Here is a 27,076-nt window from a genome sequence, read left to right as displayed (position 1 = left end):
ATAATTTTTTAACTTCGATTCTTAATTTTAATATCAAATCTTTCAAAAATCAAACTCTATCAAAATCTAACCAGCAACATTATGCCACAAACTGAATGACAAGTATAACTATCCAGTCATAGTTCACTGACATGTTGAAGAGTAAATACATTTCAAATAAGCAAACTAATGAAACAAACAAGTTTGTCCACTATAAGTAATCCCCGGGAATCCTCATTTTTATCTCTCTCGAAAGTTAAAACTCCCTATGGTGCTCCTCTAATAAATCATTTTGCTTTTTGAACTTCGAAGAAAGAGTGTGTATGAAATACAGTTTTTATGGTCCGAAAAGTGTAGCATCTCTGTCAAAATGGAACTAAATATTTCTACTGATATGCTATTGGCATGCCATGGCAAGAGCTGCAGCTTCAAGCAGCCTCCGAGCAGCTTCCTGTTCAGGCAAATCTGCAGGGGCCTGCCAAAAAATTATTTTAGAAATTAATGAAGAATAGAAATGGGTAATTCATATTGATCTGTTTAAAGTTGAGAAAACATTTTCTAATCTCAATAATAATTATAAAATTGTCACTTAAAAAGCAAAAACAATAAAATGCTTTGACCATTTCATACACAAATCCTTGAAAGTAGAAACAGTGAAAACAGATAATATTTTTAAATTACTGGTAAAAGCAAAACGTTCTCTCAAACCAAAAATGCCCTAAATTCCTTTCAGAGCTTACCTTTCCGTATAAGTTAGCCTTTGTGGGAGATGCACCATTAGACAGCAACAACCTAATTACTTCAACATGCTCACCTCTAGCAGCGTGATGGAGAGGCTGTGAGAAAGTAATCACAAGACATTGATGGAGAAAAAATCAGGAGAAATTCATCAAACATGATTCAAAGACAGTTGGGATATGAATGCTTAATTGACATTGGCATTAAGAGTAGCCAAGTAGGAACTCAAAATTTTTCAAAGAGTAAATAAATACTCACGGTATCACCCTCAGAATCAACTGATTCTAGCATTCTCTTTATATGTTCAGCATCATTAGCTCTGCTAAGCAGCAGTTGGACAATCTCAGTAAATCCTGATAAGACCATCAAAAGCAAAATGACATTGAAATTCTCACCCCCAGATAAAAATATCAGTCCAACTTATAGAATGTAATTTCAAAATCAAACTACCTCCTGCACAAGCATCGTGCAAAGGAATAGCACCATCTTCATCATTAGCCTCAATGTTCGCCCCTCTTTCTAGTAGCAGCTGCAGTTTATCAAACAATATCAACAATTCATGCAATGCTGTAATAAGAGTATACAAACATAAGAATAAGCAAAGATAATAAACCTGGACACAAGCCAAATGGCCATATAGACATGTCAAATGAAGAGCAGTATCCCCATCCTCCACTGGCTCATCAATACTACCAGTCAAGTTATCTGCAGTATATAGCATAAGGGTACCAGTCAAGTTATCTGAAGTATATAGCATAAGGGTAAGCATCAACAAAAAGGACACCCAGTCCCAGTACGCTAGCAAGAATGATTTTATTTACCGAACAAATCAAATCATAGTAGTTACTTGAATAAATTTTAAGCACTCTCTACAAATTACGTGTTTGGAAATCCATTGAGAATAAAAGAAATTATGTCAAATTCACTAAAAAAACCATAGAACTTAGAAGCTATAACTACTATCTTCTAAGTAAGAGTAAAAAACCACATCTGAGAGACGTGAAACCAAACACACTATATATCAATCTTCAGAAAAAAAAATAAAAAATTTACTGCTAATGTATCAGACAGAGGACCATATCAGATTCAAAATCCATGAAAAACAAGGTTTTAAATTGCAGTCACGGTCACAGTTTATCTCAATTGTTGATATTGCGGAACAAATGCGGTCAATGCGGCTGGCAATTGCGATCGCATTAACCCTAAAATCCTTGATGTTGCGACCAAAATCATGAATGTAGAACTTTTTATAAAAGCTTAATGAGAAGTGAAAACATAAGAATTTTTATCCAAGACACTCATACAGCAATTTGCCAGAGGGTGAGGACTATTTATATCAGCCTTACTAGTAAATATCATCAATCAATTTTCTAACAGAAGATATAGAAAAACATAATTTTCCAGTTTGCTAGGGTTTGGATTGAAATTTGAAGAAGTAACAGATACAGATACTAGGTAGGGTATAGCAGAGGCAGGTCTTTGATCAATTATTACAGTGAATTGGAGAGAGAGAGAGAGAGAGAGAGAACCAAGAGCGATACGGAGGGCGTGGACGTCGCCTAGCTGAGCGGCGGCGGAGAGGTCGCGGAGGTGAGGAGGGGTATCGGCGTCGTCTTCGACGGCACCTTGTTCTTCGAAAAGGGCGTTGTCGTCTAATTCCTCTTCGTCGTCGTTCATGCCGTTGCGCCTCCCTGGAACTGCCATTGATCCTTACTACTTCCACTCTATGCCGCCGCCACCGCCGCCGCCAATTTCTCTCACTCTCTTAGCAGTGTCACGTTATTTTTGTTACGGTTTGAAGAGGGGTTTAAAACTTTAAATATGTTTTCAGGATTTATCTTTTGATTTTAATCTCTTTTTTTTTAAAATATTCTTTTAAACATTAAAGTATTTAATTTTTTATATTTGTATTGTCTTTTTATTTTAGTTTTGCTGATATAAATTAATTTTTGACTTTTTAGTCACATTAATAATTAATAATACTTATATAATGGTAGAGACTAATGAGAAAACTTTAATATTATAAGAATTATTTTTAAAAAAGTTAAGATAGAAAAATAAGTATATTTTTTTTTGGTAAATTATAAGATTCGTTCATATATTAACTATTACTAGTCTAGTTGAGTTTATTGAGTAATGTGCCTAAGTAATTATAAATTTTTAGTTTAATGCCTGTGTGATTTAAATTTTTTATTTTTCTATTTTTTCTTATTTTAGTGTTTGTAGTTTTTAATTATGTAAATAAGTAAGTCATATTGGTAATTTCTATTATCAAAGTACCAATAACTATGTCTGCATCAATTTTATGGCTTAGATATATATTTTTTTACATCAAAATATACTTTTATTTCCTATAATTTATTTGTTTTCACATTTTTGTTCTTTTGTAATTTTTTTAAAGTCTCTAGAATTCATTTTTTTTTTGTTTGATCGTGTAGTACTTGTCTTTAAAAATTACTAACATAGTTACGGTTGCTTAGGTTAATAAGTATCACTCCATCAAATAATGATATTAATAAGTGTCGCATTTTTTATATGTCATGATGTCATAAGTGTTATGTCAATAGAAATTAAAAAGAAAATAATATAATTTACAATAATTGAAAAAATGATTAATTTATAAGGGGAAAAAAAGAATATAAGATAAGAATGTTAATAATTATTGGTTTATTTATAAATGCATTAAATTAGTTTTGGAAAAATAATGTAACATGCATGATAATCATCCTTTAATATTATGGTTTTGTTATCAAATTGTAAGTGTGTTTTGGGTAAATAAACTTAACTAAGTACATATTGAGGTATAACTTAGGGTTGTTGTAAGTTTTTTTTTTTTTCAAACTTTAAAATTTGAAACAAAACTTGTTTGAGTAAAATTGGGTTGAAATGGTTTTCTCCTTCTCATCTACACGGAGATGTCACGTCTGAGAACAGAAAAGAAAAAAAAACATTTTTTATTCATAGTTTTAAGTTTTTAGAAATTATTGTGTCCTTTTGACATTTTATCCATATTTAATTCTTTGCATTTCATCCAATTTTCTTTAAATCAATTATGTTATAAAATAATTAATATCATTATATATAACATTAAAATTTATAATATATATTTAATACGCATGTAAATTTAGATAATAAATTTTATGATAATTAATTTTGATATAATAATTAAAATGTATACATATATAAATTTTTATGAAACCTATGATTTTTATTTAAAATTTATATATGTAAAAAAATATATTATTAGATCAAAATCAATTATAAAATGTCAAAAAATACATTAGTAGATTTATGTTAATAAACATATGATTTTTATTTATAATTTACATATGTAAATAAATTAATTATTAGATCAAAATTTATTATCTAAATTTACATGCGCATTAAATATACATTAATTATTTTATAACATAATTGACATATAAGTTTAGTTGGTTATAACATTATGTTAATAACGTGAAAGTCTTAGGTTTGATTCATGTTTGGACCATTAATTTTAAATTAATATTGTCTGATGCATATTAGTTTTACGAAAAGACAAAACGGGAATTGCGTTAGGTGTAGTGTTTGTGCGAAACCGTCATTAATTTTGTACATTTTGGTCAACTTAGCCTACAAAAGCCTTACAAAAAGGGGAAAAAAAAGAAGAAGCTATCATTAAGCTAAAACCTCGTTTTAGAAGGTCAAATTAAATATGAGCTTTTTGTTCAACTTGTTATGGCCTATGACTAGCTTGATTGAATCCTATTTGATAAAATGTAGGACATGGACTTTAAATTTTGAACATAAATTAAATATGGACATTTTTAGACCAATTTGATCATGATCTAATATGAGCTTTGCTTACAAAATCCTATATAAAATCGGAATTAATCCTTAGTAGCTTGAATTGAATTTAGTTTTTTTTTTTCAATTGCAACTTGCATGAAGATCATAACTAACTAGACTCAAACTCTGGTGATGAAAGGTTGAACTTGAATTTTAAAATTTTAAGTACAAATTAAATTTGAACCTTTAAGCTTGATTTATGGTTAACTTACAATAAGTTATGCAAATTGAACTTTCATTGGATTTGTATCTCATTTTAGAAGTTTAAATTGATTTTTTTTTTTGTCTAACCAACATCAGGTCTATGACCAACTTGATTTGAACCTGCCCAATGAACACATGGGGATTGAGTTTTAAATTTAAAGCACGATTTAAATTTAGACCTTCTTAGTTGAATTCGATCATTAGCCCACAAAAGAACTCATATAGATTAGACTTTCAAAGAACTTGGGTTTCATTTTAGAAATTTGAATTGAATTTGAGGTTTTTGTTTTGGCTTCACTCACTATAACACATGACCCACATGAAGCTTGCAACTAACTAAATATAATTTTGTTTAATGAAATATAATATTTGAGCTTTAATTTTTCATAAAATAAATTTGAATTTTTTTAGTCTAATTTGATCATATTGACCAATTTGAACTCAGCTCACAAAAGTCCATTTAAACTTAAAATTTTCTTTTATATTATGTTCTACTATCACAATAGATTATATTTGTGTAGTATATTTGCATATAAATGTTTGAAACTATATTTATGTGCATATGTAAGAATAATGTTTTCTCTTTCCTCAATGATCCCACCAATAATTCAATTAATAAGCAAAATATTAAAGGGAAGAATTAAAAATATGACATCATCTACGTCTCTCTTGCCTCTCAAAAGGATAAGCTATTATTAGATTCATGGAACACGTTGAAACTTGAAAAAGAGAAAGAATAAGCAGTGGTTAACCTGTAATTATTTTATCCACGTCAAAATAAGCTTTACGATGATTAGGTTGACAAATGACAACAAAAGGTATGGTATCTCAGATTACCGATCCAAAAGCATTCTTATGTGAGAAATTATTTTTGACAAGGAACTTGAACAAAAAGAAATTTAATAAATGAGAGAAAAAGACAAAATTATATATTATAAATGCAATAGAAAAAAATTATATTATAAAATATGTGGTAAAAATTTAATATAAATAATATATTTTTTGTTATTTACGTGATAACATTTTTCCGATGTGTTTTTGATTATCATGTTATTTATTCATAACATCTATCAATTTTACTAATAATTAATTTTTATGAAATAATCAATTATTTTTAGTGAATTTTTTTAATCATATATTTTTCTTTGGGTTTGAACCGCATACATTATTTATCTTTCATGTAATTGGTTTATCCAATAATAAAATGGTGTTACAAATTATTTGTAAATAATATTATTATTTAAATCAAAAACAGCATTGTACTTTTGGCTGAAACAATGATTGAGGAGAGAAAATTATAAACACGGCTAATTAAGAAAAAAACCGCAGAAAAAACGTACAGCATGGGTCTGTAAATTGTGACTGAATCAACAGTTTTTGGTTTGGCCTGTTTGAGTTGTGACTGAATCAACAGATTACACAGTGGTAACCCTCATGATCTGTAAATTAATTATAGCTTTGGTAATTAATTTACTTAACCAATCAGAATTAAACTTTTATTTTAATAATTTAAACCTTTACCGTATTGTTTTTAAAATCTAACTTTCTATCCTTTTATAAAATATTTTAATTCAAGTCAACGTAACTGAGTCTTCAATCACTTTTTCACTTTGTATTTCTCCTTATTTTAGAGATTTTTTTTTCTTGTTTTCCCCACTGTTGTTCTGTTGTCAGTTTCATAAAACTAAACTTAATTTCTAGCACACGAAAGACGAGGCATAAAGAAACTAATTGATAGCTTTTTGGTCTGTGGTTTTGTTTTGTTGGTGGCAACTCCTATCAAGTCTCCTTTTGTTTGCTCCCGTACACTTTGGGTTTGGGCTCTCTCTCTCAACTTCTCACCTAAATTCCTAAATAATCCTGATTTCTGATACACTAATTTTGCACTCATTTCTATCTCTTCTACTTTTATGGTTGAAAAATATTTCTTGGATATCCTTAAATTTGTCTATAATTTAAGATAGAAATTAAAAAAAAAAGAATTAATTTGATTGATGATATAATATAATAAGAAGAGAGTTAAAAAAATTATTGATTGAATGTTTGAATTTTTTTGTGTTAAAATATTATCACTCAATCTTTATAAACTAAATTTACTATTTTCCCTCCTTTCATTCTCATTTCCCTCTTTTTTCTATACATGTTCAAGGATATTATTACAAAATTGCTTTTTATTTTTCTGATCACATGCATATTAATAGTCAATCAGATTCAGAAAAAAGGAAAACATTTTTTTAAAATTAAAATAATACACAGCCTGGAAAAAAAACTAAATCACGAAATTGTGAATCTATTTAATTATAAGCCAATAAATGAATTCAATTTTCTTTGCATGCCACAGAATAAATGGAAAGAATCACCATATATACAAGTTGAAACGAAACAAATAAAAATAAAAAGTAAGGCAATTAACACTGAATACAAATAGGTTCTTGGTGATGAGGTTAATTTAAAGAAAAACACAGACTACACAACTTCAGTAATGGCAATCCACCAAAGAAGACTTAGAGAAGACAATAACGTTTTTTTCTCTTTGTTGAAACGAAAACTTGGATTCTCTATGATGATCATCCTCTGGTAGTGCTGGAAGATTCAAGTCCAACTTCAAGGGTTTCTTGGCTTCTTGAAATTCATTGCTACCAACAACATTTCCACCCCTCATAGAAGTTGTCATAGAAGCATTCACAAGAGTTCTATGACGCCTCATGTGGCCCCCCAAGGCTTGCCCTGATGAGAATTCAGCACCACAGATAGAACACTCGTGAACCTTATTAGCTTTTGTTGTTGTTGTTGTTGTTGTTGTGGCAGTGATGGTGCCACACAAATTACTAACACCATTTGGTGTTTTCAAAGAGAGGGTGGTACTTGTGGTGGGGTCATAACGATCATTATTCTCTTCAATGAAATTAGTAACTGCTTCTGATGAAAAGGTGCCGTTTTGCTTAGGCTTCTTGTGACTTGCTCTGTGTCCTCCAAGTGCTTGGAATGAAGGGAAGCATCTGTTGCAAGTCTTGCACTGGTAAAGGTATAGGCTTGTTGACTTTTTGAGGTTGTCGTCGTCGTTGTTGTTATTGTTGTGATGCGGCGTTGGTGCTGCCACGTGGTATCTGCCTTGAGCGAGAAGGATGAGACAATTCGCCATGTCTTGGTCTTCTCGAAATTCAATTGTGTTGTTGGTGGGAGAGGGAGAGGGTGAGGAGGTTGTGGCACTATCAATGGAATTGTTGGTGCTACTATTACTTGAGGTTGAATTATAAGGCATGGCTAGCCTAAGAGGGGATGGTGCTCTTTGACGCTTGGTTCTTTTGCCCTTGACCATCATCATTTGGGTGTGATCCTTGGAAACCACAAGTAATTCCTCTTGGACTTGCATGTTGTTGCTGCTTTTGATGTTGTTGTGAGAAGAATTCAAGAGGGTGGAGGGGTTAATATATATTGGTGGTTGGTGGGAGAGAGAAAAGGTTTCAAGTAATAGAAGCAAAAGAAAAACACCCCGTGAATTGAACAGTGTACAACCGCGTTTTGGCTTTGCCAGACTTGCGTTTTCTAACCTTGGAAAAATGATATATATAGGGATATATAATAATGTATTAATTAGAAGGGTGTGAAGTGTATAGATAGAAAGAAAGAGAGATGCAATGTGAAGTATGAGGAGGTGAGGCAAGGAGTGAGATTCGGTTGGCTTTGAAGCAAACCCATTACTTTTTCTCAACGATTCCTTTCTGGAGGATTGGTTTGCAAGCCTGGAACCACACAGAATGTGCAACTTTCACCTCACTTTTTTTATTTTTTTTTATCTTCCTTTTTAATTATTTTCTTTTCTTGTTAGTGTTTCTGTTCATTCTTAATATGCAGTAGCTTAGCTAGCTATAGCTTCCTTAGTTTCTAGTTGTACATATATAATTTTTCTTTTATCTAAACTACATGTATATTTTATTAAATATAATTTTATTCGAATATAATATATTTACTATGTAATAAATTTTTTCTCCAAATATTTAAAATAGTTACATATTTAAAATTTAAACTTAAAATCTTCATTGAGTTAAAATAATTTCGCATTAATAAATTCACCTGTTTGATGGTTATAACTTTTAATTTAACTAAATTTGAACCCAATTGAATTAATAATTAGTTAACAAACTAAACTAAGCGTATATAAATATATTTATGGGTTGGACAGGATCCTTATGACTTGTGATGCGAGATTATCCTGTACTATTTATTATTTTAGCTTGTTGCAGCCATGACTTGATGATTAATAGTTGCTAAGAAGGCGAATTTAATGTGCAGTTGACCCCAACCACTTATTTTGCACATTTGGCACTACCTCAATGGACAATAATATCCAACAATCACGCCGCATATATGCATGACCCTTATTATGTGATTCATATTTCATAGTCTTTCCCAATCATTTGGTGTCGGTAAAAAGCACTGTATATTATAAATAGAGTGTGACTCTGTCTTGAGTCCTAACTACTACCATCAATTAATCACACCCTCATTATCGTTGTTATTTTTTTTGTCACGTTAAAATGTGAACTAATTGAGTGTAGTGGCGCTTTCACACCAAGGAAACTAATAATATTTATTCTATAAATAGTCAACTGCTTTTTTCTTCTTCTCCTAAATTAGTGTGATCGAACCCGGAATTAATAACTACTTAAATAGACCAATTTATAGTACAACAACTTTGTTACTTGAATTGATGGTTAAGTTCAATCTCCAAATTATATTATATGTATGAAAAAATATTTATCTGAAGAGGTTATTTTCTTTAATGAAATTAAGTACTTGAAGATATTAGTCCTTAACTTTTAATAGATAGAGATATCTTAAATTCAACAAAAAATGTTACTTAAATTTCGCAAAAAAGACCATAGTGAGATGAAAATACATGTTGTACGTGCTAATCAATCCTTAATGTATTATCTAACTTTTTAAATTTAATATTTGAATAATACCTAATTATAAGTAACTTTAGTGCTGAGTTAAAAGGCCTAATGTAACAACATCATATGCCACAGGTTTTGTTTTATTTAGAATGGAAACTGATATTAATGAAGAAAATGAAACACACACACACGCATATATATATATATATATATATATATATATATATATATATATATATATAGAGAGAGAGAGAGAGAGAGAGAGAGAGAGAGAGAGAGAGAGAGAGAGGCATATGGAGTATGGTGGAGTATACATGCATGGACGGTGGCTATGACGTAGGGTTTATCAATTCATGGTGTAAGGTATAGAGTATATGGATAATAGAGGGTAAGAGATTCTTAGAGTAAGGAATTCTTATGGGAATGGAGGGGTTGTCAGTGGCACGTAACAGCATCATCAGGTATAGGTTAGCTGCAGTTAGTGGCTTAAAGCAAAGCATCTCAATTGTTCACTGCAAAATAAATAATTTTATTAAAACATTTCTCGATTATTTTGGATTTAATAAATTAAAAAGTTGTTCAATTAATGCAAGAATGCCTATAAGTCTACAACACTAACTCACCACCTTCTTGTATCTAAGAAAATATATGAATCATTGTATGATAATTTTTTTGTTTACTTTTTCATTAAGGGAACATCATCTGATAATCTTGCTTAAGCGTAGATAAGACACAAAGAGAGTTTGATGGTGAGAATTCGTATATAACAACATGTATTCCACATCAGTGTATGATATTCCATTTCACATGCAGGTATACCACTATCGGTTATTTGAACCTTAGAGCAAGAGGTCAATGACTAGCACCAATTGAGGTTCAGCTTACAAATTACATCTATGTATCACATATATTTTATTATTAACGTGCAACGGAAATTGATAAATTTTCCTTAATTAATTTTAAAATTATTCATTATCTTAAACTTTTGCTTTTCAGAAATTGGGATATGTAAAATGCTTTGAATAATATTATTATTAATTTCTACCCACTTTAATTTCTTCAGAGGCTTTAATTTTTTTTTTCAAGATCGAGAAAACAACATCCCTAGCTAATAGCTATACATTGCTTTTTATCAGCCGGAATTATTAAAGTGAAAAAAGGCATCTATCTGTAATTTCTTTCCATAATGGTAGGAATATATGCTGGACATACTGATTGAATTAGATATGTATTCCAAATCAATATTAATAATATGAGATATAAATTGCATCTACACTTCCCTATACTATTTTTCAAAGGTTCAAGCAGCTCATGATAAAAAAAAGGGACATGTGGATAATTCAATAATATTGAATTTTCATTGGTCATATATATTCTCCTAGTATTATGTACTATATATATCGGAAAAGTATGACAACCTAGCCAATTGAAAACTGAAGGAGACCTCCGGAAAACGTATTCTTATATGTAGCATTACATATTCACATGACTACATACTGCTTTTGTTGGATCGCCATACTCTAGCAATTAATTAATAGCGTAAAATATTACTGTAATATCTATCAATGGCCCACTAGATAGGAGAAATAGGAATTAATTAAGAAAGACAGATATGATAGAAATACTAAGTGTATCTAATTTGTTTAATTACCTTTTGTTTTTAGGGTGAACTACTGTTTGGATCCTCGAAAATATAATCTACTCTTATTTAGGTTTATGAAAATACCATTTAGGTATAAATGTAATTTGTCTGTCATTTTAATTTTGTTAAAAAAATTTGTTAAAGTGAACATCCGGGCCTAAATGACATGCTATCTATCTAGGTGTCCTAAATGACACATGACAATTCAGTATATACGACAATTGATAATATATGTACGTGAATGAAAAGTGATGGTCTAGTTAATGTCCTCTGAATGGACTATCATGTGTACACCTTTTCGGATTAGCTTGCAAACTTAATTAGCTTGCTTTTACTTGATTGTGGATCAAAGATAACCTCTTTTGATTTTGATATTTTTAATTAATGATAAAAATAGGTCAAGATGTCTTTTATGCTTACAATTCAATTATTGAGAAATGTTAATAAAATTCTCTCTAATATTTTTTTAAAATATTGACAAAAATTTATTAAAATTTTTAAAATTTTGTGGATTTCACTTCTAAATCAAGAGAGACAATCATAAGATGAAAAATTAGACTTAAAAAAATTATTTTCAATAAATATTAGCTAATAATAAAAAATGCTAAAGTAAAGTGTTACTAACCTTTCTCTCTCTAGTTAATATAAGGCCTGGTCTATTTAGAAGAAATGTTAGGTTCCACTTTTTAAATAGTTGTTTTAGTTAGTTAGGCCCAAATAGTGTGGTTTTAGAAAAAGGGTTGTTGTTGGCCCAAACACATTTATTATTGGCCCCTACTATCATTCGAAAATTCTAAAAACATCATTCCTTAAAGTGCATAACGAAATTATGATTTTGTTGTATTGTTGGGGTGCAAAAAATGTTATGCAACAAAATCATGATTTCGTTATACATCAACAACGGAATCACAATTTTGTTACACAACATTTTTCGCACCCCACAGTGTAACAAAATCGTAATTTTATTGTGTAATTGGGTGTGTGAAAAAAGTGCACAACGGAACCACAATTTTGTTTTGCATGTGGGGGTTAATTAAGCATGTTTAACGAAAGTATGATTCCTTTGCATAGTGTACAATGGAATCAAACTTTTGTTATACTTTTTTTCTTGAAAAAATGTACAATGAAATGATATTTCTATTATGCAATTTTTTTTCCAAAAAAAAAATAGTATAATTGAAGTTTGATTTAGTTGTATACTAAAACAGAATCATACTTTCATTGTATATTTTTTTGTTTTTAATAGTTTGACAATATCTGAGAAAAAAGGAAGAGAATAAAAGATGAAAAAAGGAAGAAGGGGTAGGGTGGGTGCCAAGATGAGAAGAAAAAGGAAGAAAGGATATTTAGGTAATTGTACTTTGATGCGAGAGCCAAAAGTAATTTTTGAGGGACCAATGTCAATTCTCTTTTAGAAAAAAATAAAAAATTGGTGGATTTACTTCTTTAGTTAATGAAGTAAAGTTTTCCCCTTTTTTCATTAGTTTAAAACCACAAGTGTTCTTTACTAGGGGTAATTTTAAAACCACAATTGCATCCTAGTCCGGTGAGTTTGCTTCATTGGAGTGGCAAGGGAAAATCTTGACTCCGAAAGCAATGACCTCAACCAGAGTTGTTGTTGCTTCGTCCTTATTTCCTGACTCTTCATCGCCCAGCCCGCACTGCCCTTGACGTCTCATTCGAGCCACAAACGATCCAACATGATGCCTGATGATTCCTACAACCCAAAAAAAATGGTTTTAAAAATTGAAAAAAAGAAGTTAAATGATAGGGAAACATAGAGGATTACAACTTATGAGACCCAACATGATGTGGCACCGATTACATGATATTTCATCTGTCACGTTATTATTTAACGACCTCAGACTAATGACATTAGAGCATCTCCAATGATGTTGATATAAGCAACCCAATTTGTATCACCACAATCTTAAGCAACTCAATTAATTTTCTCTCCAATGGATATTTCTATTAAGAACATCCCTGATGTTTGTTGCTTAACGAGTTGCATATTTTAAGACATTGTTGTTTGATTTTATTTGTTTAATTTATTTTACCATTGGATATAATCTACATGTCATATTGGGTTGCTTAAAATAAATCTACAGTTACTTATAAAAGCAATGGTTGCTTATGGGTAAAAAAAAAATTCTACTCATTTAAGGATTATTTAAGGGGATAATTCAAGAGTGGTTTAAAATTATACCATTGGTGTAAAATATATATGAATTCCTTAACTATGATGTGACATTCTAGGGACCGATTAACATAAGGTAAACAATTCAAAATGAAATGCTTAAATTGCATCCATTGAAGATGCTCTAACAAGTTGCTTACTTGTAAATATTTTATTTCTCTCTCCTATTTTTAATACAAAGTTAAGAAAATCATGAGCAATATATAATAATATTTTGTAACTCTCTCTAATGTTATATAAGCAACTCTTTAATTTTAAACAACTCAAAATCACATGTTAAACAACTCACATTATAGATGCTCTTAGTAGAATTCAACTAAGAAAATTAAATGAACTCATACAAATTAGTTGAATGTATAACGACTCGGATTAACTATTAGAGTATCTAAGTTCTTAAGGTTTAACTATATTTTTAGTCCTTGAACATTTTGAAGTTTTTATTTTTAGTTCCTAAATAAAATTTTGATGGGTCTTAGTCCCTCATGTGTTTTGTCCATTGATGTTTGTAGTCCTTATCATTAAAAGTATCGTTAAATGATGATGTAGCAGTAACATATTTACTTTTTTTAACTATTGTAATGGTTAACTTTGCAACAAAGGACCCACCAGAAAATGATTGGGACTCGTTTAAAAAGGCATTGAATGATTTTTGGCTAAAAGTCACTAGAAAATGCTTCTCGATCATTACAATTGTCAACAACATTAACTCTCACCAAAGTTTCATCATTTTTGTTAAACAACATGGATTCAACAACATTAATCAACTTCAAACTAAAAAAGTAAATGCTATATCCTAAAATGAAACAATTGCTTCTTCCCCCAAACCCAAATCCAACTCCAACTCAAGCCCAAACACCCAACCAGCCTTCCTCCCTTCCCTCCACATTCGTGAAGGTCATTGACCCGATTCCTCCACTTTCATGGCAAACTCGTCAATATCTGATGTGCTTCCTCACCCACCTTTGAACCATCTTCGACAACAACCGCGCCTTGGACCATGCGGTGGAACGAGAGAAAAACCTGAAACCCATTTACGTTCCCACTTCCAAACCCTATCCCTTATCACAACCAAGCAGACTCCTTCAACCTAAATCAACATCTAGTTCTATGTCCTATCACGCATGGCATCAAAAAGGACAATATTGTTAGAATCCAAAACGAGAACGCTATCCCTAACCCTAAAATCCTGACAAAGAAGATTTTAAAGTTGGAATCAAAAAAAATTTTGTGGAGACTATTGACAAGATCGAGAGCAAGATCTAAAAAAAATTAGATATTGTTGGAATCAGAAACAATGTCGTGGAGGAACAATTGTTTGTTTGCATTATCTGGTCTTGATTTGTTTATTTAGGAAGACCGCATAACTAGGAGGTGGCTACAACAAATTATTGCACAATGTTGGAGTGAATTGGGTTCTTGCACTACAAGCTGCTAGGGGTTTCGATCATATGATTAATTAAACAATAAATCTTGCTTCATTGGTGCTATCGTCCCTTTTGGTGCTTTGCTTCTGCAGGAGGCTGTATTTCATGAAACTTGGTTGTTTAGAGGACAAGGCTATAAATTATTGGTGCATGAGTTTTATTACTTTGTTAAAGTTTTAATTTCTTGTTGATGGATTCTTCGATTTGTGTTAGATTCGTGAGAACAATAAATTTGCAACGAAACAATTTTGAATAACCAATATTAAGTGTTCTAATTAAGTAGTTTTTGGAGGTTTTTAGCCCCAGAAATTGTGTAATACCTATTAAATATTTTAACCAAGTAATTTCTGGGGGATTATAACAGCCAGCAAAAACATCGCTACAAAAATATAATTGTCACATTATTATTTAACAGTTGTACTTGATAGTAGGGACTAAAAAAATTAACGGATGAAAACATCATGACTAAGATTGGTCAAAATTTAGTTCAAGGATAAAAAGTGAAAATCTCAAGATTTTCAGGGACAAAAAACATAATTAACCCAATTCTTAACATAGGCCTTATATGACAATCAATATTTATTGCTTTTGTTCTTCTTCTTCTTGACTCGCAAGGTACAAACATTCTTGTGAAGTTCTAAATTAGGGGTGTTCACAATGTAGTTTAGTGTAATTTTGACTTAAAATTAGTCTTAATCAAACAAAAAAATTAAGTGCGATGTGATTTGGCTCGATTTAGATTATTTATGAAATCCGAACCTTATCAAACCAATCTTTTGGAGTTTGGTTTGGTTCAATTTTTACATTTTGAAAATTTTGCTAGTGAGTATTAAAAAATGCTTAAAAAATTTATTATAGTTGGATAAAACTTGAATAATAACTAGTTTAACAATCAACAGTATAAAATGTCAAGTTAAATTTTTAACTTGAATAATAATCATTCAACTTAAGTAATAAACAATTAAATTTAAAAGTAAAAACAATATGTAATACTTTCTTTCAAGTTCTAACGATTAAACTTAAAAAAATAGTAAGTGTTGTCGTCGGAGAGAGTTATCATCGCAAACACAAAGAGGGTCGCAAAGAGAGTGATTTTAGGCTTTCAGTTAAGAGTTTCACAAGAAAGGAGAGTGAGACATTGGATGTTAAGCGTTTTAGTCTTAGATTTAGATTGCGTGTAAGTTTTTCATTTCACATAAGCTTAAAGTTACATTGTCGTATACCTATATGACTAATATGAGCCCTATACTAAACTAATGATTGTGGTTCGATTCGGTTGATTTAGTTTCCGTGTGCCAAACCAAAAATTGAATCGAATCGTGCAATTTGAAAAAATAAAAAGCAAACCAAACTGATATCCTTCGATTTTTTTTACAATTTATGGTTTTTTGGATCAATTTTAATTTCTATTTTACACTCCATTTGATTCAGTTTTGAATACCCCAATTTTCAACTCTAAAGCAATATTCCGCTTGTTGCCTCACATTTGCATACATAAATTACAAATCTAAGTGCAATGCAATGTGATGTGCGACAAAGAAAAGAAAAATAAAGACGATGATGGCCTTGGTCTCAGAGTAGAAGGGTCCAATAAAATTGATGAGGATGAGACCTTTTTGCTAGCACACACATCAATTTAGAAGTTAGATCTTTTGAAAGATTAAAAAAAAGAAGAAAAAAAGGACAGAATTCACACAAACACCGAAAATTAAATTGCTCAAGAGGTTTAGCCACACTTATCAAGCTCGGAAGTGAGGTAAGACATCAGGTTTCAAAAGTCAAAGTTAAGCCTTTACTCAATTTTTTTTAATGTAAAATATACACGAGCAACTTGTGCTGGCACACATCAATGCGAGTGAGAGTGAAAAAGAAATGAAAGCAAAAATTGGAAGTAGAAATTGTCAGATTGGTCCTTCTCTGTTTGGTTACCCAAGTAAAAAAGCTAAAAATTTGTAATAAAAAAAGCATCGTGAATTCCATAATTTATAAATTTTATTTAAGAAGATCTTTATTTTCCCCTTTTACTTCTAATTATTATTATTTTTCTCAGTCTAAAATTATAAAGAATTAAAAGTATCTTATTTTTTCCATTTTATTTTCTCTTCTATTTCTTTTCTTCAAGTCCAAAGAAAACTCAAATGTGTATTATCATCTTAAAAAAAAAATGACAAAATCCTTTACAACTTAAACTAAGCTTCAGCATCCCTTAGAAGAAACTCAGCATTGACTTACTACCCTACCTTGCCGGAGCCGGCTACAGTCAGTTTCCTATCAACAATACACGCGCGCACCCATCACCTTCTCGGATGTGTATTATTACTAGACTTTTTCCACCCATCACCTTCGGATCTCGATCACATGGACAATGGCGTTTCACCGCCATCGTGCGTAGAGCCCAAGAGGTCACTCACCACGACACGTGGCGAGCCGCTCTCTCCGAATTCATCTCCACACTCATCTTCATCTTCGCCGGCTCCGGCTCCGGCTCCTCCGTCGCCGTCGACAAGCCCTCCGCACTCTTCGTCACCGTCTCTGTGAGTTCTAACATCTCCGGTGGCCACGTCAATCCTGCTGTTACGTTCGGCGCCTTCGTCGGCGGCAACCTCACCTTGCTCCGCTGCGTCCTATTCTGGATCGCCTAGATCCTCGGCTCCGTTATCGCTTGCTTGCTCCTCAAATTCACCACCGGCGCGGACAGGTATTATAGTAAAAAACTGTTATCCGATCATAAATCATATATGTTCTAGTTATCAGAAAAGTGTGAATAACTTAGCATGCACGTTGAGTTTTATAGCGACATGGATCACTATCAAACTCATACAATTAACGTGATTTTAAGCAAATTTCACATGTTTGGTTTCGTTAAAAAAGTTGATTATAAACCCGAATTAATTTTAAACTATACTAAAATTTCATATTAAGTTTTACTGTTAATCTTTTTTCAATATAAAAAACATTAAAAAAATGATATTATTTTAGAATAAATTTTAACAATAGATCATTTTGCAAAATCAATTTTGATAGAAAGCTAATACTAGAAGCTAAAGCAAGTAACATAAAAGACTACCATTAGATAAGTTACAAAGAAGATAAAGATATATATTGATATTTTCATTGATGTGTGATACTAGTTCAAATACATACCCGTAGTTTCGAAGTGATAGCGCCAATTGTGATTGGGTTCATCGTTGGAGCAAATATTTTGGTTGGTGGACCTTTTGATGGGATCGGCCATGGGTTTCCTGTTATTCTTCCTAACCATTTAAATTTCTTTAACATCAAACATTTTAAAAAAAAAAAATCTAACTTTATCATTTTACTTCTTTTTTCTTTCCTTCCTTTTTTTCTTTTTTCTCTTCTTTTTATAGCCTAATTGGACTAGTAGACTAATCATATTAAAAAATAACTAACGTCACTATATATAATACTAAAGTTTCTATTGCATATTTAATACACATATAAGTTTACATAATAAATTTTTTGAAAATAAATTTTGATCTAATAATGCATTTTTTGTATATATAAATTTTAAATAAAAATCATAGGTTTAATATATATATATATATATATATATATATATATATATATATATATATATATATATATATATAAGAAAATACATTATTAGATCAAAATTTTATTATGTAAACTTATGTGTATTAAATATACATTAAAAATTTTAATGATATATATAACAACATCAATTATTTTTTAACATAATTGACATATTAATTCAGTTGATTAAAGCATTGTGTTAATAATGTGAAAGTCACACATTCAAGACTTGTATGAACCATTAATTTTAAATTATTTTATAAAATATTTTTAATATAATATGAGCCATACGGATATGTAAGGGTATTTTTTATTTTTTCCCTCTGCTGGAAAAATGTTGGATGCATGAAGAAAATCCCTGAACCTGGCTGCATTGATTGGGCCTGCAGTGGTGGGCTGGAGTTGGAAAAACCATTGGGTTTACTGGGTTGGGCCTCTCGGTCGGGTGCTGGGCTAACTGGGTTAATTTATGAGCTGATCATTGTTAGCCACCGCCACCAGAGGATCCGCAGAAGTTATTATAATTATTATTTAAAAAAAACAGGAAAGATGGAAGCTCTTTGGTCCAGTGATGATACATGATATCTTTGTTGTGTATGTATGATTTGTGTTTCTTGTGATAAATCAGTGGTGATCATGAACCTTACATTGCATGCAAGGTTTGTTAATATGTGATGTATTCGGCAATTCAGGAACATTTATTGCCTTTAGCACATTTTCGTATATGGAATTGTTCCAAGAAATGAAGAAAACATGGCTCATGAGAAAAGGAGAATGTTTCTCATACCTTACATGTTTAGAAACACTTGAATTTTGAGAAATAATCGTTTATTTTTCAAAAGTTCTCTCAAGCCTCTAGGTGCTGACAAAAATAAACGATTATTTCTTCAAAGTAGCACACTAAACGCAGGTATCATAGCCATAGAAGGGATACAAATAAAACTCATAATACACCCATGTTATTGCCACATTTTTAATGCGCTCTTGAAAACCATAATAAGTAATTAAGCCGCAACTTTCTTGGATGTGACTGAATTGATAATGGTAGCAAACTCCGGACCCTGTACAGCAAAAAATCAATACATCAGTAAACATTCATTCGTGTTCATTTACAAACTCTAGGAATGAAGCACATTCTAGTCAAAGAAGTTGTGAATAAATCGTGTACCTTTAATGAAGCACCACCAACAAGAAATCCATCAATATCTTCTTGCTTCGCGAGCTCAGCACTGTTGCTCGCATTTACAGACCCTGAAGGACAGATTACTTCAATGTTAGCATATCTACTACAATGCTGCTGCGCTGTACTGGCTGATTAAAATCTTTCATTTGAAGAAAAATTAAATTCTGAAATGGTAAAAAATGCCAAACTTAAACAGAAAGAATATTGCACCTGACAATGCTACAGTCAATCTATTAATCTAATATCAATAAGAGGTTTGTGAATGGATAAGATTATGGCCACCAAGCATATCATGTAGTGTAATCAACAAATTACTAGCTGCTCACTTATATTGTAACAATACATTTTTCCTTAGGTTAATCATGAATTCCCTTCTAAATTAGTTTCATTTTCGTAAATTCACTTAGCCTGTACCTAGAAAAATGCAAGTATACTAGTAAAACAGAATATAATCTGAAGTCTGAAGCACAATAGCAGCTGGCTTTTTAATGCAAAAGGCCAGCAGAGATTGCATAAGTTGTTTTCTCATCCCAAGATTACACCACTTTGAACAAAGCTTGCAATCTTATTAAACTGAATCTTAAATTTCTGACACTAACAAATGCAGCATGCATAGTTACAAAAGCCAATGTACCTCCATAAATAATTCGCGTTTTAGATGAAACTTCAGCCGATACATTCTTCTTAAGCCAGTCACGAACAGCTGCATGGACTTCCTGGGCTTGCTCGGGTGTGGCCACTTTGCCAGTTCCAATTGCCCATACAGGCTCATATGCAATAACTATATTATCCCAACTTGGCACTACATCTGCATATAATGGACATAAAGGATGTTATGGAATCAATCGGCAACCCACTCCCCCTTCTTTTCTTTTCTCCACCTAAAAAGAAAATGACTTTCAAATAAAGAGTCTTTACACTGACATTTAATCACAATTGTCATGTATGATAAGTTAGTTAACTTTTATAATAATTAACTTAAAAGTCATACCTATCATGATTTTTGATCGGTTAATAGTGTAAAAAATTTATATTGACAGTGTATATAAATTAAACTTACAAATAAATATAAACTTTCACCTGCAAAAGCCTTCAATTGCTGAAAACAAACATCGAAAGTTTTCCCAGCTTCTCTTTCTTGTAACAGTTCCCCAATACATGCTATCACACCCAGACCCTCACTCAAAGCATAGACAGCCTTCTTCCCTATAAACTGGAGTTTGCAATCTTCGGTTAGTATATTATACATTTTCATCTTTTACAAAGAATACTGGTCCCTAGGAAAACTACTATAGAAGGTATCTCCAAAATTTTCACCTCATCATTTTCTCCAATTACATGTCTTCGCTCAGAATGTCCAAGAATAACCCACTTGCAGCCAAGGTCTTTTAGTTGCTCCACACTAAAAGAGTCAGATGGAAGTGTAACCAAGTGAATTTGTTCAAAGAACCACAAGAAGGTAACAATATAATTGGCTTGAACATCACATTCAAAACCATAATAAAGAAAAAGTGACCAAGTAACTTCCAGCATAAAAACATTTAGGGGAAATAGAAGAATGTTAAGCTTGAAATGAACCACTTGCAGGGCCATAATTAATACCGAAAGTAAAGATGAAAATAGTACAAAACCCATGCCGGAGAAGAATCTAACTCCAATTTCAAGAGAACTTATACATGCAAAATCTCAAAATTAATATATTACACTAATACATGCCTACTAAAACACCTAGGTGCACTTAGGACCTAGGGAAATATAAGTTCATAGAAGGTAATATATACCATGCACCAAAATATGTAGTATTTCATAATGCTAATGTTTTAATGAAATACTCAAAAGGAATACAAGATGTTGATCATGGAGTGCACATGGAACTAAAGAGATTGGTTTCTGGCTATCAGATGATCTGTTACACTTGCACCTATGTCTTTAAAAAACTCAAAAGTGAAACTTCAGTGCAGTCGGTGCATGATGAGAAAGTATTTTGACTTGTGACATTCACTTTCTAATAAGACAGATAAAATATCAGAAATTATATCAGAAAAAATACAAATTATGGTATAAAATTTCAGTTTCCAGTTTTTATTTGTTTTTTGGTTAAAAAAGTCTATTCAAAAGTGTTATATCTGTCATCACCAACCAACAAGCCTAACATTCTCCATAAAGAAAACAGAAGTCCCAGGATCGATTGACATGTGAATTGTGAAACTTAACAGGAAAAGGCAAGCTAACCTGATTTCTCCCGTGAAAGCCCCACCTTTTCCCACCCAAGAATTCTGGGCAGAAATTTCAATCCTATCTGTAATTGAGTTTTTCACCTGATCGATGTACACAAAAGGAGGTGCAACAACAACATCTGTACTTCTCACAAAAATTAAAAGGATTAGAAAACAGGATAAAAAGACAAAATAAACTGACAAATAACATATGCTATTAAGAATATGTTTCTAGTATAAACCACATACTAAAATGTATACCTTTTTCGTTTTTGATAATTGGTTCATTATGATAGGAAGGTCCCACTTACACCCATATGTTGGACAGCATTCCAAGCTATTACAGAATTTGGGAATAGATATTTATATTTCATCAACATTTTGCTTACCCCAAATGTATTACATAGGGTAAAAGCCATTTTCAATCTCAGTAAGTGATGTTCTTTTATTTACAGATTTAGGAGTTTCAAAAGAAGAAAATAGGTTTTTCGTTGATTACTACAACTCTCTGCTGGAAACACATGAAATTGAAAATTGAATATATCTTACCAACATCAGACTCCAATGTTGCACTGTTCAAGTCAGAGACAAGCTTTCTGATGGAGTCTTTGGTCCCATTCTGGAGATAAGAAATAATTTTTTTTTTTAAAAGTAAAGAGGCAGTGTACTGAAGGAGAAAATAATGTTCTATGTAATGCAATAGGCTAGTGGTAGAATGGATTAGTTATAGACAGAAGACAAGGATAAAATCGGTCATATACAATTATAAGTGATTGAGCAAATGAAACAAAACAACTATTAAACAAAGCAAACAAAAAGGGAGTGCCAATCTCAGAAATCTGGTAAAAAAAACAGTAATTTAATTATTTTTCACAAAGAAAATAATAGTGATAGGAGAACAGCTTAAACATTGAACAGTGGAGTCAAATATTATGGCCAGAAAACTTCTAAATGAAGTTGTTTCTAAAAAATATCAAGAGTCAGAAAGCCTGCAGTGAGTTATGATTCTCTAATGCAGAAGAGTTGTTTGTCAGTCAGATAACAAGAAAAAGTTATGATTATGACATTACCAAAGCTTCCTTCCAAAGAAATAGGAAAAGGTTGCTCCACTAAAATTTCAGGTTTGGGAAGGGAGAGATGGATGGAAAAAAGGGTTCAAGCAAACTCTGCAGTACTTTTGCTACAGGAAGTTAGAAGGTGAGATTTGGAAGAGCTTATTTGAACTAGTCAAAATGCCTTATGACATTCGTATAAGATATTTTTATTCAATAAGGTTCACAACTAAGCTTATGGATAAGCTTTCGTTTTATCAGTTTATTGAATAAGTGCTTAATTAAGATGTTTTCTCAGTTGAGCCCTTAAAGACTAATTACAGGTCATTCACATGGAGCTCACAAACTGGAGGGCTGAGTTGAATTGAGACAGATGAAATAACAGGAAAAATATATTTGTTCAATACTTAAGGAAACAAGTTTACAAAGGCTTATCAGCTAAAATATATGTTCAAGAGTTAAGATGGAGACTTTACATTTCAAAAATTACTAAAGAGCTGCTAAATGAGAGAATTTTACAACAACAATAGCCTTATCTCACTAGGTGGCCTCCATTACATGAATCACATGACACCATTGAACTCAATTAAAAACCAAATTGTTATAAATATTATTCACTTTGAGATTCTTTTAATAATTTTTTCAATATTCTTCTTGGTCTCCGTCTACCCTTTTCACAGAGCTAAAAACTGTGTGATTTACTCTCCTCATCATTTGCTTCAATAGCCTTCTTTGCACATGTTCAAATAACCTTAATCAATTTTCAGTTATCTTTTTCTCAACAGGTGTCACACCAATATCTCTTTATATACAATCATTCCATATCCCATCTTTTCTTGTGTGATCACACATCCATCTTAACATACTCATTTTTTTTACTCACTTTTTTCTCTCATTATCCCTTTAAAATATAGCATTCATTACGATAGAGTACAGCTAGTAATAGAACGATACGATAACATTTTCCTTTTAGCTTATTAGGTACTTTGCGATCACAAATAACCCCCCAATGTCTTTCTCCATTCTAGCCACTTAGCCTGTATTGTGTGTGACATTTTCATTAATTTCCCTGCTATCTTTTGTCATGATGCACCCATGTAAGGCCTTAAATCATTCCCTTTTTAACTCTATCCACGGTCTCATAGTGATAGGCCCTTGATGTCAGTTCCAAATCCAAGTAAAGGAAAAGGATTGTTATAGGCACTCAATAACCAATGTAACTTCAAACATGGATCACTCATGAAAAAGAAGTTTATGTGTAAATTAAAATATTAAATCAGCTACACGAGGCATTAAATTACATGCTAATAATGAACAGACAACCCCTTTCACCAATAAAAAACAGAAGGGGTATAACAAGCAAAAGAATTTCGGGTGAGACACTTACACACTTCCAATTGCCACCAACAAAGAACTGCAACACACAGAAAGGAAGGAAAAGATCATTATACACAAGAAGTCAGAATTAAATAAATGCTAACTAAATGATTATACACAAAATCATATCATAACATATTGAGTCCTTGACAAATGGAAGTGATTAGTAACTAAGCAGAATTACATTCCTCATCGAAATCACAATGAAAAAAAGGGATTCAACGATCGAAAGTCATACTTTTTTTTTTAAAAGGGCATGATAATAAATGTGATTTTTAAGGGGAAAATATAAAAGGGGAAGATTAGTACCTTGCCAGAGCCAGCCATGGCTACAACGCCACGGGAGGGTTTAGAAGAAGGGAAAGAGAGGGTGGAATGGACATTTCGGAAGAAGGAGAGTGAGGAAGAGAAAGGTTGTGAGTTGAGAGAATGGAGATTTGAGGAGAAGAGGGATGTTGAGGTTGCTGCCATTGATTGAAGAAGAAAGAGTGGTGCAAATGGTACCTAGGAATGGTGTAACAGTAAAACAATCTAAGCTTGGATTGAAGACAGTCACAGATTATCCTTGTGTTGGTTTGGTTGGTTGGAGACAGTGTGTGCGTGAGCCACTGTGACTTCATGTCACGTTCAAGTCTAGTTGGATACCATTTTTTTTTTCTTTCTTTCTTATGAATAATTTTAAGTTTTTTATTAAAAAAATATATGAAAAATAAAAACTTAAAATTATTCATAAGAAAAATTAGATTGGATCTATTTCTTTTTTAGTTAAATTTTTATGAAAATTAAAATAATTAATAAAGAATGAAAAAAAAAAATCTTCACTCAACTATACTTGTTTTCTAGTCGAATAAAATTATTTTTCCTTATCATTAATAACAAATGTTTGACACACTTTTATTAATTAATTAAAATTTATTAGAAATTATAAATTACAAGCGCGAGACTTACATAATTTTTATATTTTCTATAAATTTTATCTAATAATAAAAACTATAGTTAACGGAATGTATTATATATTTTCTCACTAGAATTTCTCTAAATCTTAAAATAAATCTCTTAATTAATTAAAACACATGTGCCCTTCTTCACACTAGTGTGGTTACAAGGTTGTGGAAAGAAAGCCAAATAAAAAATAAAATAAATCATTTTCAAACTAATTTTTTAAAAAGCTTAAAAATATAAATTCATTTTAAAGTTAAACTTATTACTTTTAAGTTTTAACAAATGATTCATTTAATTATTTATAAAACGGATTTGTTAAAATCATTTTAAAAAATCGTTTCAAACTTTTTAAAACCAAATTTAGTTTTAAATTTGGGTTTTTAATAAAAATGTTTCCTAGATGATGTAATCATAGTGTTGTGGTGACATCATCTGAGAAACAATTTTGCAAATATAATTATCAATTTTAAAAAATAAATTAAAAGATGATAGCAACTAAAAAGTTCCTATCAATTAGGTTATCACTTTCGGTAATTAAATAAGTTATCTCTACTGAAAAAAATCAAGTTACCTTATGATTTTTCTCAAACGTTCTTTGCTTAGGATTAAACTTAATTAGGTTATATATATATATATATATATATATATATATATATATATATATATATATATATTACATTTTTCTAAATATCGTGATTTTTGTTTTTAGCTTCTTGGAAAAAAATTATTTTTTATTCCTATAATATTTGTCATCACTTGCTTTTGTTTTTCTAATGAGTTATGGCAGTAGGAACTAAAATTAAAAATCATTATATTTATAAGAACAAATAAAAATAAGAATTAATAAATATTTTCTACATTTACAAATTCTAAAAATAAAATCATTATATTTTATATGAATATAAAACCAAAAGTGTCATATTTATATAAACATAAGGAATATATTGTTAGAGGCAAGATCACAATAGAGGAGTTTTGAATATTAAGGGGATTTTTTTATTCAATTTATCAGGAACAATTTTTGAATTATTTACTCAAGACTACTCCCATTAGGTAAATTAAAAAAAAAATTACAACACTTAATGATAAAAAAATCTTACCATAAAGTCCAACACATATGATGACAATTGACATATATTGTAGGGATGAGAGACAAAATTTTATTTTATAAGAACTAAAAATAAAAACCGTTATATTTAATAATGACAACTTAAACATGTTCAATCCATTTAACAATTATACTAAGACAATGATAGTCAAATGAACTCGGAGATACTATTTGGAATGTAACGGTAGACTTTCTTGTGACATCTTATGTGACCTTCATTGCTTTTCCATGTCAAAAATACCCCTGTTGATACATGCATGTAAGAAACTGATCATGTTTTGCTTAATTGTGGGACATAAAATCAATAACATAGCCTTGAGAAAGCAACCAAGTGATGCAGAATCCCTTTCAGTGTAACTGATTGGTTGAACCCGTTCTAATTTTCAGAAGATTTATTATAGTAAATATTGCTATTCTTGGACAAACATACCAATAAATGATACTAATCGACTTAGCAAAGTTAAACTAATACTTTCTCCAAACAAAAATAATTATGGTCATAAGTTATTTTATACAAATAAAAAATAATAATAAATAAATTAAAGAGAATAATAATTTTATAAAATTAATCTTTCCATAAACTAATATGATGAGAAGAGACACAAGAAAAACAATAAAGAATAGTTGAAACACAAGGAACTAGTTGCCAAGTATGGAGGGTGGAGGGTCACTAAAAAGTTGTAGGAGTTTGGCAATTGGCATTTAACAGGTGGTGACATTTCCACACGGGCAC

At 30.9% G+C, this 27,076-nt stretch overlaps 4 protein-coding genes across 5 annotated transcripts; 1 reads left to right on the top strand and 3 right to left on the bottom strand.

Annotated features, from left to right (window-relative positions):
- Nucleotides 1-127: 127 nt before the first annotated feature.
- Nucleotides 128-2,556, bottom strand: LOC100804303 (poly [ADP-ribose] polymerase tankyrase-1). 2 transcript variants are annotated; one of them, XM_003535148.5, is made up of 6 exons: nucleotides 2,247-2,556; nucleotides 1,331-1,422; nucleotides 1,168-1,246; nucleotides 976-1,070; nucleotides 720-815; nucleotides 128-454 (listed from the first exon to the last, which is right to left on the bottom strand). In XM_003535148.5, exons 1-6 carry the CDS (start codon nucleotides 2,419-2,421, stop codon nucleotides 377-379), a joined length of 615 nt encoding a protein of 204 aa, XP_003535196.1. In that variant the 5' UTR covers nucleotides 2,422-2,556; the 3' UTR covers nucleotides 128-376. The 2 variants fall into 2 exon arrangements, with proteins under 2 accessions (XP_003535196.1, XP_040861589.1); XM_041005655.1 differs by having other exon boundaries at nucleotides 1,331-1,458; nucleotides 2,247-2,522.
- A 4,453-nt stretch (nucleotides 2,557-7,009) lies between these two features.
- On the bottom strand, nucleotides 7,010-8,654 carry LOC100785596 (zinc finger protein ZAT5). The gene has a single exon (XM_003536963.5). The coding sequence runs from the start codon at nucleotides 8,120-8,122 to the stop codon at nucleotides 7,226-7,228; it is 897 nt and encodes a 298-aa protein (XP_003537011.1). The 5' UTR covers nucleotides 8,123-8,654; the 3' UTR covers nucleotides 7,010-7,225.
- Nucleotides 8,655-17,000: 8,346 nt separating this feature from the next.
- Nucleotides 17,001-18,359, top strand: LOC100785064 (aquaporin TIP1-1). The gene has a single exon (XM_006588738.4). The coding sequence runs from the start codon at nucleotides 17,217-17,219 to the stop codon at nucleotides 17,550-17,552; it is 336 nt and encodes a 111-aa protein (XP_006588801.1). The 5' UTR covers nucleotides 17,001-17,216; the 3' UTR covers nucleotides 17,553-18,359.
- Nucleotides 18,360-19,143: 784 nt separating this feature from the next.
- Nucleotides 19,144-24,900, bottom strand: LOC100798459 (triosephosphate isomerase, chloroplastic-like). Its single transcript, NM_001254682.3, has 9 exons — nucleotides 24,603-24,900; nucleotides 24,304-24,330; nucleotides 22,414-22,483; nucleotides 21,881-22,004; nucleotides 20,966-21,050; nucleotides 20,729-20,861; nucleotides 20,283-20,456; nucleotides 19,634-19,716; nucleotides 19,144-19,526 (listed from the first exon to the last, which is right to left on the bottom strand). The coding sequence occupies exons 1-9, from the start codon at nucleotides 24,762-24,764 to the stop codon at nucleotides 19,470-19,472; spliced, it is 915 nt and encodes a 304-aa protein (NP_001241611.1). The 5' UTR covers nucleotides 24,765-24,900; the 3' UTR covers nucleotides 19,144-19,469.
- Between the last annotated feature and the right edge of the window lie 2,176 nt (nucleotides 24,901-27,076).

This window comes from Glycine max, chromosome 10, assembly GCF_000004515.6.
Source record: "Glycine max cultivar Williams 82 chromosome 10, Glycine_max_v4.0, whole genome shotgun sequence".
Classification (NCBI taxonomy): domain Eukaryota; kingdom Viridiplantae; phylum Streptophyta; class Magnoliopsida; order Fabales; family Fabaceae; genus Glycine; species Glycine max.
This window is presented reverse-complemented; position numbering and strand designations above follow the sequence as displayed.

What these genes read in the sequence shown, in the direction of transcription:
- LOC100804303 (XM_041005655.1), bottom strand. Translation starts at nt 2,421, where the DNA reads ATGGCAGTTCCAGGGAGGCGCAACGGCATGAACGACGACGAAGAGGAA. An exon ending in CGCCCTCCGTATCGCTCTTG is followed by an intron (nt 1,459 to 2,246) that starts GTTCTCTCTCTC and finishes TATATACTTCAG; the next exon opens with ATAACTTGACTGGTACCCTT. An exon ending in GCCATTTGGCTTGTGTCCAG is followed by an intron (nt 1,247 to 1,330) that starts GTTTATTATCTT and finishes GATAAACTGCAG; the next exon opens with CTGCTACTAGAAAGAGGGGC.
- LOC100798459 (NM_001254682.3), bottom strand. Translation starts at nt 24,764, where the DNA reads ATGGCAGCAACCTCAACATCCCTCTTCTCCTCAAATCTCCATTCTCTC. An exon ending in GCTTTCACGGGAGAAATCAG is followed by an intron (nt 21,051 to 21,880) that starts GTTAGCTTGCCT and finishes TGACTCTTTTAG; the next exon opens with TGTGGAGCAACTAAAAGACC. An exon ending in TAATTGGAGAAAATGATGAG is followed by an intron (nt 20,862 to 20,965) that starts GTGAAAATTTTG and finishes TGCAAACTCCAG; the next exon opens with TTTATAGGGAAGAAGGCTGT.
- LOC100785596 (XM_003536963.5), bottom strand. Translation starts at nt 8,122, where the DNA reads ATGCAAGTCCAAGAGGAATTACTTGTGGTTTCCAAGGATCACACCCAA.
- LOC100785064 (XM_006588738.4), top strand. Translation starts at nt 17,217, where the DNA reads ATGTGTATTATTACTAGACTTTTTCCACCCATCACCTTCGGATCTCGA.